The sequence below is a fragment of the Zingiber officinale genome, chromosome 8A (genome assembly GCF_018446385.1).
Source record: "Zingiber officinale cultivar Zhangliang chromosome 8A, Zo_v1.1, whole genome shotgun sequence".
In the NCBI taxonomy this organism is placed as follows: Eukaryota; Viridiplantae; Streptophyta; class Magnoliopsida; order Zingiberales; family Zingiberaceae; genus Zingiber; species Zingiber officinale.
The window spans coordinates 89,031,608-89,050,049 of NC_056000.1; the positions used below are offsets into that span (position 1 = coordinate 89,031,608).

Consider the following 18,442-nt stretch of genomic DNA (forward strand, 5'->3'; position numbering starts at 1 on the left):
GTCATGGTCTCTATATCTCCTCTCCTTCTTTTGTTCGACATGATGTCCTTCAAGAATTTAGCAAATTTGGGCATTTGTAGAATTGCATCAATAAGTAGCACTTCAACACATATCTCTTTAACCTTCTCCAAGAATTTACCAAACTCTTCATCCTTCTTGAGCATTACAAGTCTTTGAGGAAAAGGGACAACTCTACTTTGTTGGTTAAGTGGAAGAGTCTCTTCAACCTTAGTGGTACTCTCCTCATCATCTTGAATCTGATTTGGCGTTGGAGGAGAGAGCTCTTCTTTAGTTTGCATCCCTTTTGGAGCAGTCACTTGGGGATCTCCCAAGGTCCGTCCGCTCCTAAGTTCAATTCTATTACAATACTCCATAGGATTAACATCAGGTTTACTAGGTAATTGTCCTGGTGCTCTAGAAGATGAGGGAGCTAATTGGGCAATCTGGCTATCCTGAATCTTTTAATGTCTTTCAGAATTATCCATTCTCCGAGTAAGCTTCGAAATGTTCTGCTTCATTTCATTCTGATTAGAGATAATTTCTTCAAACATCTTTTCAATTTTAGACATAGGAAAGCCTTGAGAAGATTGTTACTGAAAATTCTGCTGCCCGGACTGAAAATTAGGTCTTGCCCCCATGATGGTCCTTGGTCTTGATTGTTTCTATAGGAAAAATTAGGATGACTTTTCCACCCAGGGTTGTATGTATTTGAGCATGGGTTGTTCTGCCTTTGATTAAAACCCATGATGGCGTCACATTGCTCTAATTGATTAATTTGTGCAGAAATAGCCCCCAATGGACATGAGTCATTAGAATGTTCAGAACTTCCACATACTTCACAAGAAGAAACAATGGCATTGACCGTACTTGAAGGAGCTCCCATGTTTTCAAATCTCTTTGTAAGAGCATCCAGTTTTGCAGTCAATAAAGTAACTGCATCAATATCAAATTTCCCTGATGCTTTTGTTGTTGGGTTCACACAAGAATAGTCACCACTTCTTTCATTAGCCCATTGATGGTGATTTTGTGCTACACTTACAATTATCTCTTCGGCTTCATCCAAGCTCTTGTTCATAAGTGCCCCTCCAGCAGCTAAATCAAGGGACACCTTTGTATGGTAATTGATGCCATTATAAAATGTATGTAACACTAACCACCTCTCCAAACCATGGTGTGAGCATTGTCTGAGCATACTATTATATCTATCCCAAGCTTCAAATAAAGATTCTAAGTCATCTTGTTTGAAACTTGTAATAAGATTCCTCATATGAGTCATTTTACTTGGAGGATAGAATTTGTCAAGAAATTGTTGCTCACATTGCTCCCATGTGGTGATGTTATTTGGAGCCAAAGAATTCAACCATTGATAATAACAAAGGGTTCAAAGTTAAGTTGTCTTGTGATCTAATAGTTTAAATAAGCTTACAAGAAAGTCCTAAGTGGTACTTAGGCAAAAGTCCTAACTGCGGTTAGGCAGGTGGAAAACCCCTAGGGGGTGGTAACCCTAGGTCATAGGGGGCGGTAACCCTATGCGGAAAGTCTTGGCGAGTCGATCTGGAGGATTGAGCTGGCATCAGGTAAACTCTCCTGAGAGGAGTAGGTAAGGACGCGTTCCCCACAAAGGGAACAGTAGGTGTCGGGTCGACCTAGGGTTTTCCGATCAGAAATTCGAAGTCAGACCCGGACAGTCTGGAAACTGTCAAATTTATTTATATATATTATCGTTTGTGTTCTAACTCTGTTTTACAGGAAATTAATACTTTTATGCAGGGTTAGGTCTGACTGGGATCGGTCGATTGAACATTGGGATCGGTCGACCGAACCCCCAAGCCAACAGATCAAACTTCCAGAGATTAGACCAGACTCGACCAGAGGATCGGTCGACCGAACCCTGGGATCGGTCGACCGAACCAAGGATCAGCGTCGACTGGATCAGGCCAGGTTGATCGGGTCAGAGGAGCTGATCGATCAACCGAACGAGGGGATCGGTTGACCGAACCGAGGATGAGACTTGACCAGATCAAAGCGGAGCGAGCGAATCGGATGGGAGAAAACCGTCAGATCGGTCGACCGAACGCAGGGATCGGTCGACCGATCCACCTCGGGTCAAGCCTAATCCCAAAAATTGGGGATCTGGATCAGCTTCACAAAGCCTATAAAAAGGAGCCTCGGAAGCAGCCGAAGTACATCTCGAACAGAACAACCTGTGCTCTTCCGTGTGCTACTACAAACACTCCAACAACGCTCTGCTACTCCAACGAATTAAAGCTCTAAAGTTCTTTGTTCTCGTTTCGTTGGTATAGTTTTTTTTATTGCACTTAACTGTAATTCAAATTGTAATCATCTTTTTCGATATTATAGTTGTTGCCCATCGAAAGCGATCAACGATCGCGGGCCTTGGAGTAGGAGTCGCCCTAGGCTCCGAACCAAGTAAATTCTTGGTGTCCTCTGTCTTCTGTGTGTTTGTGCTTATTCCTTTTATCTTTCCGCTGCTTTAACTCGATACATTTTTTACGATTCCGAAACGTGTGAAATAGCCACAAGCGCTATTCACCCCCCCTCTAGCACTTTCGATCCAACAGTTGGTTCTCTCTTGCAATAGACAGTTGGCCTATGACTGAAATCTATACCTAAACGTGATCAATTATGAATGAATCTATGTTGTCCTTACACGGGCTTGCCTATCACGTGCGTCCCTCGAATAAATAACATAAAATTCATCACCCCTCAACCGCATCAAGATATAATATATAATCTATACAATCTATCATACTCTCTTGAAATACCTAATTTTCCTTTCAAGATTATCCCTCAAACGTCCTTACACGAGCATGTTCCTGTCACGAATGTCCATCAAAAAATCAAATGGGAAGCAATCCATACAAGATCCACAAGATATTCAAACATTCAATCAAGCATGGTAATTGAGCCCTAATCACAACAATCCACATAAGAAAGAATAGATATAAACAGGGCAAAATCATAGAAATAAGAAATTGACAAATCCACAAGAGTTTTACATCAAATCTCCATTACAAATACTCCCTCCATCCTAGAACAAGAGATCTAATCCATAGAACAAGGAAAGAAATCCAAAGATAAAGAGAATACAAGCATCTTGATCCCAAATCCGAGAAAGAAAGGGAAGAAAAGCTTATTTACGATGAAGATCCGTCTTCGGATCCAATCCTCATTCCCCGGAGTCGAAACAATGAAGATCTACCCTTAGATCGCCGAAAATCCCTATAAGAAGGTGGAGGAACGCCCCAAATCTTGATTCCCTCCCAAAAGGGAGAAGATCCCCTTATAATTCATGAAGGAGGCCTTATATAGAGGGGAGGTTTGGGCGCCACACGGCCCCGAGGCACGACCGTGTGAGGTTCACACGGCCAAGGCCACTCCCTTCTCTACCTTCCTTACACGGCTGTGTGTGATACACGGCCGTAGCGCACACTGCTTCTACTTCCCTTGCACGGCTGTGTGGATCTATACGGCCTGCACTGCTTCTGCCTCTGGAAACCTCACATGGTCGTGTGGCGCACATGGCCAGAGTCTTCTTGGTCTCTGGAAACCTTGCACGGCTATGTAGATCTACACGGTCGTGTAAGGCTTCAGCTCTGGATGGCTTGCATGGTCGTGTAGTGTACACGACCATGGTCTTTCTGGCTTCAAATCTTAGCACGGTCGTGTGAGGTTCACACGTCCGTGGCAACTTCCACCTCTGCTGCAGCCACACGGCCTAGACTCTCCACACAGTCTGGGCAACCCCCCATGGCAGGGTCGTGTGAGGTTAAGGAATAGTGCCTTCCTCTCTAGCTTCGCTTGCAGATTTGGCCTCGAACATGAATCCTTCACCAAATTTGACCCCTATGTACAGAAAATGCACAAATCAGATCTCCGAACAAAAAGAATAAATATGCTAAAAGGAAAGTTGGAAGTACAAAAATATATAGACAATGCATGTGCAAAGTATGTGAATGTGCATCCAAACATGCATAAAAGGTGTATATAATCTACGCACATCAGTAAACCCTAAACTTAGGGTTTTACCCCGAGTACAATCTCGCATGCACTCATCCTCACTCGCACAACCTTGACCTTGTCTTCTAGCCTCCTCCATCAACCTTGCGTCCCTCGGATGCTTCCTCATCCTTCACATCTTACCTTCAAGAGCTTCCTTCAACCTTGTCCTTTATTGTCGTGTCTTCCATTGCCAAGAGCTCCTTGCTTTGGGACTTCAACCTTGTTAAGTTATACTTGGACTTATGTTTCCAAGACTACACTTTTGGACTTACACCACCAAGCCTCCACACTTAGACTTTTCCTTGTTGTACTTGCATCCTGCACACTTACAAGTGCATATCAAATACAACAATAATTTAACTTAAATTTTTTTCTCAAACATCAAAACTTAGGATCACACTGATTGCTCTAACAGACATGGTTTCCATGTGACACTTCTTCTTAAGTGAAGGGGAATCCTAGATGTATGCCTCAGTACATAGTTTTGCATTTCATGGGATATGCATGAAGATTTTATGATTCTTTGGTTTTCCTAATTTAATCTAAATTTTTGAACATCAAAAAGAGAAGATTATTAGTGCAATAATGCCTTAAGTGATCTAGTGTGATGTTAAGTTTTTGATGTTTAAACAAAGAGTTATAGTTAGACATTACCTTATGTATTTTAGTATGCGTATTTGAGTGTGTATGGGTGATAGGAGCACACTTGCACCCTAGAGAGCTTACTTGCACCCTAGAGAGCTTAGTGCTCGATGAGATTGAGTGTTGGATGATGGTTTGGCATGCCCAAGGTGACACACTTATTGGCTTGAAGGTCTTGAGATTAGAGAACGATGGTATAAGACATGTGAGGGAGCATAGAACAAGAAGCACTAAGGTGATGTTGGAGTAGCCCAAGAGCATTGGTCTACCCTGACTAGATTGGTAGCTCGATGACTTGAGGTCTATAAGATCAAAGAAAGTTGCATAAGGCAAATAGAAGGACTATAGAATGAGGAGCATCAAGACAATGAGGACGATAGACATTGGAATTAGGTAGGAGTTACTGTAGAATCATTACGCAAGAGGGGGGAGGGGGTGAAGAGCGCTCGTGACTTTTTATGTTCATTTAAAACTCAAAGTAAAATACAATGGAAATAGAAAGTAAAAGAAAATAAAATGCTAACACAACCAAGTTTACTTGGTTCAGAGTCTATAACGACTCCTACTCTAAGGCCTACACTTATTGAGTGCTTTCGATGTGCAATTACTAATTATTCAAAATAAGGTTTACAAATTTAGTATAAGAACTTATAGCAGATTATAAGAGTGAAAATTAAAGCTATCAGTGACTTTGAAATGGAATATACATGCATTTTAGGTACTTTTAAATCGGTGATCTAAATGATTTTAGGTACTGTAAGGTCTATGTAACACTCACAAAATTAATTTTGTGAGTAGGGGTGCTGCCCCTAACCCCGCAAGGGGAGTTGTTACTTGACCTCGGCCGAAAAATCAACAAACTAGACCGCCACGAAGTTGCGACTCATAAAGGGTTGTTAGAGTAGTAGTAAATTTATGAAAATTTATGAAAAATGCATATTTTGAATACGTGTGTGATGTGTTCATGGTTATGGCCCAAAAGACCCAATATGATTAGAAATTATGTGTTGTAATTCATAATACGGCCTGCGAGCCATCATTTGGTTGTGAGTGTTGTATTTTGTTACACGACCTGTGTGTCGTGCCCTCCTTCTTTTAATATTCCTGTTGTAAAATAGTTTTAGACTTGAATGTAACTTGAGTTTCACTTTTGTAATGTACAATTGAAGATGGAGTTACAAGAAGGAAGTCGACAACACAAGGTGGTCAAATGAAGACCATAGAGAAGGTGCTATCCCTAGGTTGACCATTCGATCTTCTCTTTGGCTAGAGAGGATCGTAGTAGGGTCATAACCATGTCACATTATCTTTGAATATTGATATATTCTTTGTGTGTATGTGATGCATGCTATTGTAGGGTAATTAGTGCCTTGATGCATATATGATACACATTAACAATTAGATCACATTTATACTAAATCTTGGGTGATTTAGCCAAAGCTAACCCAAGTTTTAGTATAAATGAGGATCTTGATCCTATAAACAAAAGTTACATAGAGATGTAATTGATAATTTGTTATCTACCAATCATACTAAGTCTTGGGCGATTTAGCCAAAGCTAACTCAAGTCATAGTATGATGTGGATCTTGTCCCACGAGAATTATAGCTAATTGATATGAATCTAGTAGTATGGTATGACCACATCCATGACTTGATTCTATAAAAGTCCTATAATTCAGTGGGAGCATCATTTAGTTAAAGGCTTAATTAAATGATAAATGGAATATATTTACTTTCTGCATTATTTCTGTTGTAGATTGTCATGTCGGCAAACACAAATACCTTCTCCCTGCGTTCTGTCCTTAACAAGGACAAGCTCAGTGGAGCTAATTTCCTAGATTGGTATAAGAATCTGAGAATTGTTCTCACACAAGAAAGAAAACTGTACGTCCTGGAGAAGCCTATTCCGGAGGCACCTCCTGCCACTACCACGCGAGCCGACCGAGATGCTTATAAGAAGCATCAAGATGATGCATTAGATGTATCATGCCACATGCTCGCAACCATGAACTCTGAGCTTTAGAAGCAACACGAGTTGATGTCTGCTTATGATATGGTTGAACATCTTCGTCAACTATATCAAGGACAAGCGAGGCACGAAAGATTCGAGATCTCCAAGGCACTGTTTCAGTATAAGATACAAGATGGGACTCCCGTAGGTCCATATGTACCCAAGATGATTGGGTACATAGAGAACCTACAGAGGTTGGGATTCCCACTTGGACAAGAACTGACCACTGACTTGATCTTGCAATCCTTGCCAGAGAGCTACAGTCAATTTGTCATGAATTATAACATGAACGAAATTGACAAGTCACTACCTGAGCTGCTAAGCATGTTGAGAACTGCTGAGCTCAACCTTAAGAAGGTAAAGCCCAACTCCATTTTGATGGTGTAAAAGCATAAAGGCAAGGGCAAGCCTAAAGGTAAGGGAAAGTCCCAAGCCAAGGGCAAAGGCAAGATAATGAAATCGAAAGGAGGGGTTGCCAAGTATGCTACCTACTTCCATTGTGGTCAGACCGGACACTGGAAGAGGAATTGCAAAGGATACTTGGAAGATCTTAAGAAGAAGAGAAGTGAGACTTCTACTTCAGGTATATAAGTTATAGAAGTCAATCTATCTATTTCTACATCGTGGGTATTGGATACTGGATGTGCTTCTCACATTTATACTAATGCGCAGGTGCTGAGAAATAGCAAAACATTGACGAAGGGAGAGGTGGACCTACGAGTAGGTAATGGAGCACGGGTTGCTGTTGTTGCTGTAGGAACTTACTTTCTTTCTCTGCCCTCTTGGCTTGTACTAGAATTAGATGAATGTTGTTATGTGCCTGCTCTTACAAAGAACATCATTTCAGTTTCTTGTTTAGACAAGAAAAGTTTTTCATTTATAATAAAGAGCAAATGTTGTTCCGTTTATTTAAACGATATGTTCTATTGTAGTGCACCTCTGATGAGCGGACTCTACATTCTAGACTTAGAGAACCTCATCTATAACATAAGTACCAAAAGGTTCAAGTCAAATGATATTAATCGAACCTATCTCTGGCATTGTCGCTTAGGTCATATAAATGAGAATCGCTTATCCAAGCTCCATAAAGATGGTTTGCTGGACTCATTTGATTTCGAATCATATGAGACATGTGAGTCATGCCTACTGGGCAAGATGACCAAGGCTCCCTTTAGTGGACACAGCGAAAGAGCAACTGACTTGTTATGACTTATACATAGTGATGTATGTGGCCCTTTCAATGTCGCTGCCAGAGGTGGTTATAGATATTTCATTACATTTACTGATGACTTCAGTAGATATGGTTATGTGTATCTGATGACACATAAGTCACAATCCTTTGAAAAGTTCAAAGAATTCAAGAATGAAGTACAAAACTAGCTAGGCAAGAGTATTAAGATACTTCGATCAGATCGAGATAGTGAATACCTTAGCCATGAGTTCCGTGACTATCTAGCTAAGTGTGGGATTTTATCCCAACTCACTCCTCCTGGAACACCACAGTGGAATGGTGTATCTAAAAGGAGGAATCGTACCTTATTAGATATGGTACGGTTTATAATGAGTCACACAGATCTTCCTATATCTTTTTGGGGTTATGCTCTAGACACAGCATCCTTCACATTTAACTGTGTTCCATCCAAAGCTGTGATAAAGACATCATACAAGATATGGACTGGGAAAGATGCCCATATGTCTTTTATGAGGATTTGGAGCTTTAAGGCTTATATTCGACGTCAAGTCTCGGACAAACTGGGACCCAAATATGATAAGTACTATTTTATTGGATATCCCAAGGAAACGAAGGGATATTACTTCTACATTCCCAGTTAGCACAAAGTGTTTGCGGCTAAGACTGGGGTATTTCTTAAAAAGGACTTTGTTTCTAGAAAAACTAGTGGGAGTACGTTCGATTTTGAAGAAGTTCAAGATATGGACCATAGCATTGAAGCCTTGATGGAAGTTGAACTGGAACCACAAAATGTTGTGGATGATGAGATTGTTCCACAAGGAGTTGAGAAACAACAACCAGTTCAAGTAAACCTACCTCTTCGTAGGTCTGATAGAGTATGTCGTCAGCCTGAGAGATACTCATTTCTCTTGTCTGACCATGATGACGTTATGCTCGTTGAGAATGAGCTTACCTCCTATCAGGAAGCTGTGATGAGCCCAGATTTTGAGTCATGACTAGAGGCCATGAGATCCGAGATGGAATCCATGTACACCAACCAAGTATGGACTTTGGTTAATCCACCTGAAGGCGTCAAACACATTGGGTGTAAGTGGGTCTTTAAGAGAAAGACTGACATGGATGGACTTATTACCTATAAGGGTCATTTGGTAGCTAAAGGTTTCAAGCAAATTCATGATATTGACTATGATGAAACTTTTTATCCAGTAGCGATGTTTAAGTCCATTCGGATCATGCTTGCTATTGCAGCATACCACAATTATGAGATCTGGCAGATGGATGTCAAAACCGCGTTTCTGAATGGAAACTTGCTCGATGATGTGTACATGACACAACTTAAGGGTTTTGTAGATCCACTACATACTGGCAGAGTATGCAAGCTACATAAGTCCATTTATGGACTAAAGCAAGCTTCTCGGAACTGGAATCTTCGATTCGATGATGCGATCAAACAGTTTGGTTTCATCAAGAATGAAGATGAACCCTGTGTCTACAAGAAGGTTGTTGGGAACACAGTTGTCTTCCTTGTATTGTATGTAGATGACATACTAATCATTGGAAATGACATTCCTTTGCTGTAGTCTGTAAAGTCTGTAAAGACTTGGCTAAGGAATTGTTTCTCAATGAAGGGCTTAGGTGAAGCAGCCTATATTCTAGGCATAAAGATCTATAGAGATAGATTTAAGAGATTGTTTGGCCTAAGTCAAAGTACATATATTGGCACGGTATTATTACGGTTTGCCATGCAGAATTCCAAGAAAGGATTTCTGTCGATGTCACATGGTGTGAGTCTTTCGAAGACTTAAAGTCCCTCTTCTAGAGAGGAGAGAGACCGCATGAATAAGATCCCTTATGCTTCAGTCATAGGATCTATCATGTACGCCATTCTATGTACTCGTCCTGATATTTCGTATATTTTGAGCATGACGAGCAGATACCAGTGAGATCCAGGTAAGCGTCACTGGATAGCGATCAAGAATATTTTTAAGTACTTGAGAATGACTAAAGAATATTTCTTGATATTTGGAGGCGATGGCGAGCTAGCTGTAAAGGGTTACAGTGATGCCAGCTTCCAAACTGACCAGGATGATTATAGATCGCAGTCTAGGTTAGTGTTTTGCTTGAATGGTGGTGTTGTGAGCTGAAAGAGTTCACAGAGGCTAATGTCGCTGATCCCTTGACTAAGGCTTTGGCATAGAGAAAGCATGATGGTCACACTGGGTCATTGGGTGTTAGAGCCTACACTGATTGGCACTAGTGCTAGTGGGAGATTGTTAGTGAGAGCCCTAGAACCAATCATGTGATGATTGTTGTATGGACTCGATGTATCATATTCCTATATACTTATAAAGGCATTTCTTTATGGTTATTATACTTACTTGTATTGGTGCCAAATAACTAAGTATAATAGCGTTCTTAAGTAGAAGGTTCTTATCTATATCAATCGATTGGTTGAATTGATAGTGAGATGATATAGAGAACACTACTCTTAATCATTCCTAGTCAAGTATTAACATTCAGGGACAATGTTAATGCGATGAAACTAGCATGTAGGTCAACTCGATGACTTGATCTCACAAGTCATGGATATAGAAATATCAAGTTGACACATGGGTATGCATTGGAGAATGTATACTGAATGACCCGCCATGAGAAAGTATCATGGATCATTATATGAGTGTCATATACTTTCTCATGTGACTATTAGTATGACTATCAGTCCTTGGACCTGAAGTCACCATGGTTCCCTACATAAGGAGTTGCATACTTTGGCTTCGTCAAACGTTACCCGTAACTGGGTGGACTATAAAGGTGATTACTGGGTATGTAACAAATTATGCGGAGGGATGTGAGTGATGTAGATGAGATCTATCCCTCCTATATGATGGGAGTGACATCATGATTCTTGATAGAGTGAGACCACTAAGTGCATGGCTATGCCCAAATGAGTCAATATGAGATATTGAGCTCATTTGAATAGAGTGAGTCTACTTGGAGTTCAAGATATAGATTGATTAGAGGATGACACGGTCTATGCCTCAATTGATCAATCTAGATGTCAATGATAGAAGGACATTGTCACATATTGTGAGAGTCACAATTAGTAGTCACAAAGGTGATGTTGGATCTCAACATTCTTGTAACTTGGGTAGTAATGATGTGTTGCTAGATACCGCTCATTACTTATGTTTCTAAATGGGTTTAGGAGCATTGCCAACGTTACAAAAACCTATAGGGTCACACACAAAGGACAATTAGATGGAGAATAAGTTCATATGATGGACTAAGAAGATTAGGTTCATGTGATGAACCAAATTGGATTAAGAGTAATCCAAATTAAACTAATTGAGTTGGACTCAATTTGATTCATGTGTCCAATGAGTCTAATTTAGATTATGATTCATTGAGTCAATTTAAATCAATGAATAGAGATTCATTAAATTAAGTTGACTTGAATCAAAGGTTGGATTTGATCACCCATGGGAGATAAGAGGTTGAGTTTGACTTGACTTGAGAGGGAAGATGAAGGGTCAAGTTTGGCTTGACCAAATGTCACCTTATTGTGACTTGGCATGGGGTCGGCCAATGATGATGGTCCACATCATCAAGGCTACATTAAGTGTGTACCACCTCATGAGGGAGACCAAGAGTCATGACTCTTGGTATTACATGGAGGTTTAAAAGCCTTTAATAGTGGTCGACCACATTGTGGGTGCATGAATGCATTTTGTGTGCTCATTCAAGGCATCATCTTCTTCCTTTCTTCTTCTTCTTCTCTCCCTCTCCTCCATTGTTGAAACCCGTTGAGAGAGCTAGCACACTCTAAGTGGTTTATCTCCACCTTTTGTCCATGTGGATACTTGTAAAGGAGTGTTCACTTGACACTCTACGAGACCCGACAACTTTTGGACTAGCGGGATAAGCGAAGGGCTTCGCTACAAAGGTATAATATCTACCATGTAGATCTAGTGCAGATCTAGGAGAAAACTATGTATATGTAAATTTTATCTTCGCACGGATTCGTGGCAAGAACTTTGAGGTTTTCCGCAACGCAAAAAACAGTTTTTGCGGCTCGAAAGTTCCAACATATAAGAGTGAAAATTAAAGTTACCGGTGACTTTGAAATGGAATATACATGCATAGTCGTCGTTGGTGCAGCGTTCAATCATCGTAGGGACTTTTTAGAGCAGTGCGCAGGAGTGAAAGTTGTTCAGAATGTTGTGTTGAAGCTACTAGTCAAACCCTTCTTTTATAGCCCATCCGGGCACCTGGATCCCCTCCCGGATGCCTGAAGTGTGCTGACATGGCAAGCTCTCATCAAAACTTCATCTGAGAAATTTATCCATGTTCGAGTTCCTGGAGCCCCTCTGGGCGCTTGGACCGCTAATATGGGTCAGCCAGTCATAATGTGCCACCATGGTCAATGATAAAATTTTGCTGGTCCGGGGCGCTTGGAGCAACTTCGAGCGCCAGACCGTTGGTGCCTCGCTAGGCACCCACCTGAGCGCTCCCTTGTCGCAACTTACCCGAGCACCCAAATAAGCTCTGAGTGCTTGGAGCCCAGCTTTCCAGCCACCAACTTTCTACATCACAAGGTTAGTATAAGTACAAATAATATGTAAAGTAATGTAATTTTTGACAGTCTTTGAACTGTCTGATCCTGACTTTGAGTTTTGTTGAAATTCTAGGTCGGACCAATGCCTATTATTCCCTCTACAGAGAATCCATCCTCACTTACTCCTCTTAGGAGAAAATACTTCTTGCTAAATCAGTCCTTCAGACCGTTTGGACTTTTGCTCAGCATCCGAGACCTTGAGACTTTCTACTAGACGTTCGATCCCCGACTTGTCTAATCTTTCACCTGATGTCCGTGACTCCCAAGACTTTCACCTAGTGTCCGCGACCCTAGGATTTCGCTCGATATTCTCGACCTACCAAGATTTTGCCCAGTCGCTTGGACTAGGACTTCGTTTCCGAGTTGCAGCTAGGACTTTCCACTTGCCTAGTGTCCACTAAGACTTCTTTGCCTAGTCTCAACTAGGACTTACATACACACTCAGCCAATATTATTAGAATAATAATAATATTTAACTTAGAGTCCTTTGCCATTATCAAAATTTAGGTCCAATCATATGGTACTCCCTACACTAACAGTTAAGGGTTTAGGTGAGGAATATTTGACCTAACAGTAGATGACTAAGGGATAGAATCAAATTGCAATGGTAAGACTCTAATGAGCTATGAGTGTTGAGTGACGAGGGTAGAATTCAACATAGATGACTCAACCTTAGAGGTAGTAATAATTAGGGGAAATAATCGACTAGGGATGAACAATAATTGACTGGTGATTGGAAAACCCAATACTCAAAATGGACTAAGATTAGGGATTGACTAGTCAACTAATGATAGGCATCAATTGATAATCAACTAGCTTCAAGGAGCTAGAAAGAAAAATGGAAAAAGGAGCTAGCAACCTTAATGTGGCAAAAGGCGAAATCGCTCGCCCCCAGCGCCCCCGCCGCACCCGACCCAAGGTCATCACGAGGGAGGTAAATCATAGCATCCTGAGCAAGCATGTGGCAGGTGGGGTGAGTTGCACAGGGACCGGGGATTTACGCCCCGACTACCCCGAGTTTCGACCCCGCGACCTCATGTGGCAAGCATCCCACCACATACCAACTCGGATGACCTATGGGGTCGATTGGACAATCTATTAGTGACATTAGTTGACTAATGCTAAATAACTAGTCGACTACTTGCCCACTTGGAAAGAAAAAAAGGAATTATTGTTGTCCATTAGTAGTTATATAGTAATGACTATTCGATTGTTGGGTGACTGATAGCTTACGACAAAGTTTTGAAGATTATAAAAGGAGGGATTTAAGGCGGCTTTAAGGTTAGATTACTAGAGCTAGTCAAACTTTATTAGAAACCTTGTAATTCCTACACTATTCCTTTTGTAATCCACTTGTATAATCTTTGAATTTATAAGAGGTTTCTCCACCTCTAGTAGTTAACCAAGAATGATAAAAACTAGTAGTATTTTCAAAGTGATCTGTGTATGGATTATAAGCCCTAAAGTAAAAGCACAGGGGATTACTGAACCACATTAAACATACATGCTAGTGATTTGGTAAGTGTGATCGTGTTTGTTTTTATTTATGTTATGCTAATCATGTTTGACCTTGCTAGTTTAATAATAACAATAGTTTAAATCATTCTTGTAGGTTTAAATCACTATTCATCCCTCTCTAACTCAGTCATCTAATCCCAATATAGTAGACTTCTATCATTTACCAAACATCCAATCTACCCTAATATGTGTGAATTTTTATTGTCAACACATGCTAGACTTTCTCCATCTCCCAACACTCTTGTTGGACTTCTTCATCTCCAAACTTCCTTGTTGAACTTTTCATTGTCAACATCTATTGGACTTTCATCATTGTCAACACTTGTTAGACTTCTCAATTATCAATTCCTTGTTTGAGTTTTCTGATTGTTAAATTCTTAGTCAACTTTGACTCATTTAGACTTTTCCATTATCAAGTATCGACCAGTCTTAACCTACTTGGCCCATCCAAACTAATTTATTATTTAAGCATTAAATATATCACTCAAACCTCAAAACACAAGTCTTGATCAATCTTATCATTAATTGATTACTCCAGCTTTGCTTGTATATGATTTTATAGATATTCAACTATTGCATATTTCATGATGTAGATCAATGTCTCCCTACGACTTTTACAATATTGATTCAATTGACTGGATTAATCACAATCAACTAATTAATTAACTGATCCCTTAAAAAAGAATCTTCTAATATTGAGTCATTGATGCATGATTCATAGTAATAGTAAATTGATTAGTTGTTCAACTAAAAATAGGATAACACATTTACTTTGTGATTTAAAATTTGTGGTATAAGCAATCAACTAAGTAAAGTATTAATCAATTAAATAAATTATTAACAAGTTTTTTCTGAACTGAATGAACAAATCTTTTACTCGTTTCTATTTACCCCTAAGTTGCCTACTTAGTGCACTCAAGTACTAGTCGACTAATATTTTAACTACAACCATTTCTAAGATTGAGTTTGCTCCTAAGTCTAGTCTCATGTATACCCCAAGTACATGTGCGTGAGCTCAATTCTTCTCACAAGAACTTACATTCAAAGGTTCTCCATTGCCTTGGACTTTGTGATGTTGGGATTTGTACTGTTTAACATCCAATTGATCTCAATATGTTATGTCTAGTATTTAATTGATTTCAACCTATCAAGATGTTATTATGCTAATTACTCATTTGGACTTCCATTATTGCACTTATAATTATACCAAAATTATTCGTACTTGCACACTTGACACATATTTGAGATCAACATTATTGCTTAATTTAAATATTGTTCATGTTGGATATATCATGAATGGAAAAGGAGGAAGGAGGATTCCTTGTGTATGAGTTTAGTCTTACATTGGAAGTTTCAAGGTATTATAGTTGATTTATATTATTGCACATACATTGATATGTGAATAAATGCACGGAGGATCTCTTATGTGTGGTATGTAGGGGGTGCAAATCTAGTGTCCGGATTGCACTGAACTAAGTTGACTCATGTGCGAGTATGATCTGTGCGTGCCAAATGTCGGACCAAGAATGTCGGATCGGTCGGAGTAAAATTTATCCAAGCAAATGAACCAATATTTTGCCACCTGAATATTTTGCTTATTGCTCAAATGTAACAAATGTATTAATAAAAAAATAATAAAAAATCGGTAGCCTCCAACCATTTGAGTTGGACAGATTAATAAGTAGTAAATGGCTTTAATTCGGTCATTGAATTCTTCGAGCATTTCCGCTCGATGATTTGCCCGTGATAATAATCAGATACTTTCTCAGTTTACTACAAACAACCAATGCTTGATTGTATACGTGGTTCTATCATTGTATCGGAGGAAATGGACATCCATCATAATCTCAAAGCACAGCCGGAGGAGGAAGAGTCTGTTTATGAAAACTGTTTGAAAGCATGTCTCGACATCTTCTTTTATGCACTTGGGACTCTCAAGTCGGGAGCCTCCACTTAGGATTTTCAAGTTGGGAGCCTGCAATCAGGACTCTCAAGTCGGGATTCTCAAGTCGAGAAGTTCCAATCGAGACTCTATACTCGGGAGTCTTAAATCGGGGACTTTACACTCTAGCATACAAGATAATCAAATTTTCCATCTAACTCAGCTATCCCAAGTAACTCTTTCTTTCCTTCTTGACAGTCTGAGATTATTATCTCAAATCAATTCAATAGACAAATTTGATTTGATTTATAATTTCAATTCAGATTACTATTCCTCTATCTCCGATTAGATTGTCTAATAATTTAAACATCAAAATCTGATGAAAATAGGTCACGATTACACCATAGGCATTGACAACCATAGAAATTTAAATTTATAGATAAGTTGTTATTCACTCTTCCAGTCGATTCCTCAACTAGCAATTGAGAATATTTTCAAATTGACATGTCTAAGATTCAAGCGTAACTATATTGAATAACTCTTGAGTATGCAGAGTAATCTAAAATTTCTAATAATATTTCTTAGTATTATTTGAAAGATTATTGTACAATTTGAGAACTACCTTTATAATAAAAACTCATAGAAATAATCATTTCTAAAAAATTTTAAAAGGCAAAACTAAATAACAGCTAAAATATTAAACAATTGTGATATTTATATGGACCATCAAGACTTATTTTATTTAGACAGGGGTATGATTAGAATTTCAAGTTGACAAGGGCACGATTTGGTAAAATGAAATTGTTAGGTGCGCGTAAAAAAATATTTATAAATTTTGGCATGGAGAGAGAATTCTTGAGATTTTCCCGTCTATTCTATTCGACCTTTTTCCCTTCAATCGCCTGCGTTTCCCGAGCGAAGCCCGAGATATCGAGTTCCTCCACCAGATTCCGTTCTTTTAAGGTTTGGATACAGCTTTTCTTGCAGTGGATTGATGTCTCATTTGATCCTAATTTCTCCCTATTCTCTAACGCCTTTTTTTTGGGTTGTAATCTTGTTTCTTAGGGTTTTTGGAATCATTCACTTCGATGGATTCGGCGTCTCCGAGCCAGCCGGAGTTCGATTATTTGTTTAAGCTGTTGCTTATTGGTGATTCTGGCGTTGGTAAGAGCAGTCTTCTTCTCAGATTCACTTCGGACTCCTTCGAAGATCTTTCCCCTACAATTGGTGCGCTTTCAGTTCTTGCCTCTGTTGCTTTCTCCCTCTTTGATAATTAATAGGAAATTAAGTCCTTTTTAGCTTTTTATGCTGGAATGGAATGAAATTTATTATCGTTGCATTGACATTTTGCTGTTGCATTCATTGTTTGTCGATAGATATAGAGACTATGTGACATCACTTTACAGCAATTCCTCTCTTTCTTGAGGTTATTCATTATCAATTCTAGGACTGCTAATGTTGTTTGCTTGTTGGAGTTGACAAAAGTTTTATGTGAATAGAGTTGGAAAGCAGAGAGATATTTTGAACAAAATATCTCAGTTTTCTAGACAATTTTTCTTCCATCTTTATGGTCTGTCTTCACTTTGATGAATTTTAAGGAATTGTATTTCAAATTTTATACTTGCTCTTTGCTTGAATCAGGAATTTGCTCAGCTATCTTTTGCATGAATTTTTTGATTTATTTTCTTAGTTGAATTTGCACTTAAGAATCCTTCTGTCTATATTATTTAGGTGTTGACTTTAAAGTAAAGATTGTCAACATCGGGGGTAAAAGGTTGAAGCTTGCAGTCTGGGATACAGGTAAAACTACTCACTGTTGGTGCCATGACAATCATTTCTAATTTTCCTCTGGTATGTTCAATTGATATCAGTTTGGCATTTAGTAACACTTCCTTGAGAAAAAATAATAATTCTTTTGACTTTGAGAAACTCCTTAATTGACTTACTTTACCAAGAAAATCGACATTGAAATACCAACTGGTATTGAATGAGTCCTTTACCATAAAAAAGTTGATTCAAATCATTTGCAACAAGAAGGAATGAAAGTGAGTGGGACTTACTATGGCCAAAGTAACACATGGTGTTGAGATGACTAGTAGGCTTCTTGAAAAATCATGATTTCAAAAGTGAAGAAGCCACTAAGAACTTTTATGTTATGCAGAAAGCTGGATTCATGCTTTCCTGCAACAATTGATTGCACTTCATCATTAATACTATAGTCTAATACCATGATAGTAAGTTAAGTATGATGTAGATTGCACAAAGTCAGTGGTTGTTCAGGACTTAACTATTTAATGTGGGTAAAAACCTCACTAATTCTGCCACCACTAAAAGACACACCTGTATATGCCATTCAGTTAAGTATTTGGATGAGTGAAGAATTGATCAAAAGAGTGAGACATTCAAGATGGGAGGAGTTGATGTAATGTATAATAGCTGGATAATTTACTAGTGTGATGCATACCAGGGCATCATTTATTAGGTGCTCGCTCCCAAAGCCTATAAAGAGGGGCAATGTCAATCATTTAGGAACTTAAAGGAAGGCTTAGGGTAGCTAG

The 18,442-nt window shown here is 39.2% G+C and overlaps 1 protein-coding gene and 1 non-coding gene across 3 annotated transcripts in view; both read left to right on the forward strand.

The window, feature by feature from the left end:
• Positions 1-1,163: 1,163 nt before the first annotated feature.
• Positions 1,164-1,269, forward strand: LOC122013191. The gene has a single exon (XR_006120518.1). It is a non-coding gene; the product is annotated as a small nucleolar RNA R71 (small nucleolar RNA).
• Positions 1,270-16,712: 15,443 nt separating this feature from the next.
• LOC122009833 (ras-related protein RABC1-like) overlaps positions 16,713-18,442 on the forward strand; it is a 31,607-nt gene continuing 29,877 nt past the window's right edge. For both annotated transcript variants that reach the window (XM_042566140.1, XM_042566141.1), the window contains exons 1-3: positions 16,713-16,847; positions 16,950-17,111; positions 17,616-17,684. In XM_042566140.1, coding sequence (XP_042422074.1) covers positions 16,973-17,111; positions 17,616-17,684 — 208 coding nt within the window. In that variant the 5' untranslated portion in view covers positions 16,713-16,847; positions 16,950-16,972. The remainder of the gene's footprint in view (positions 16,848-16,949; positions 17,112-17,615; positions 17,685-18,442) is intronic.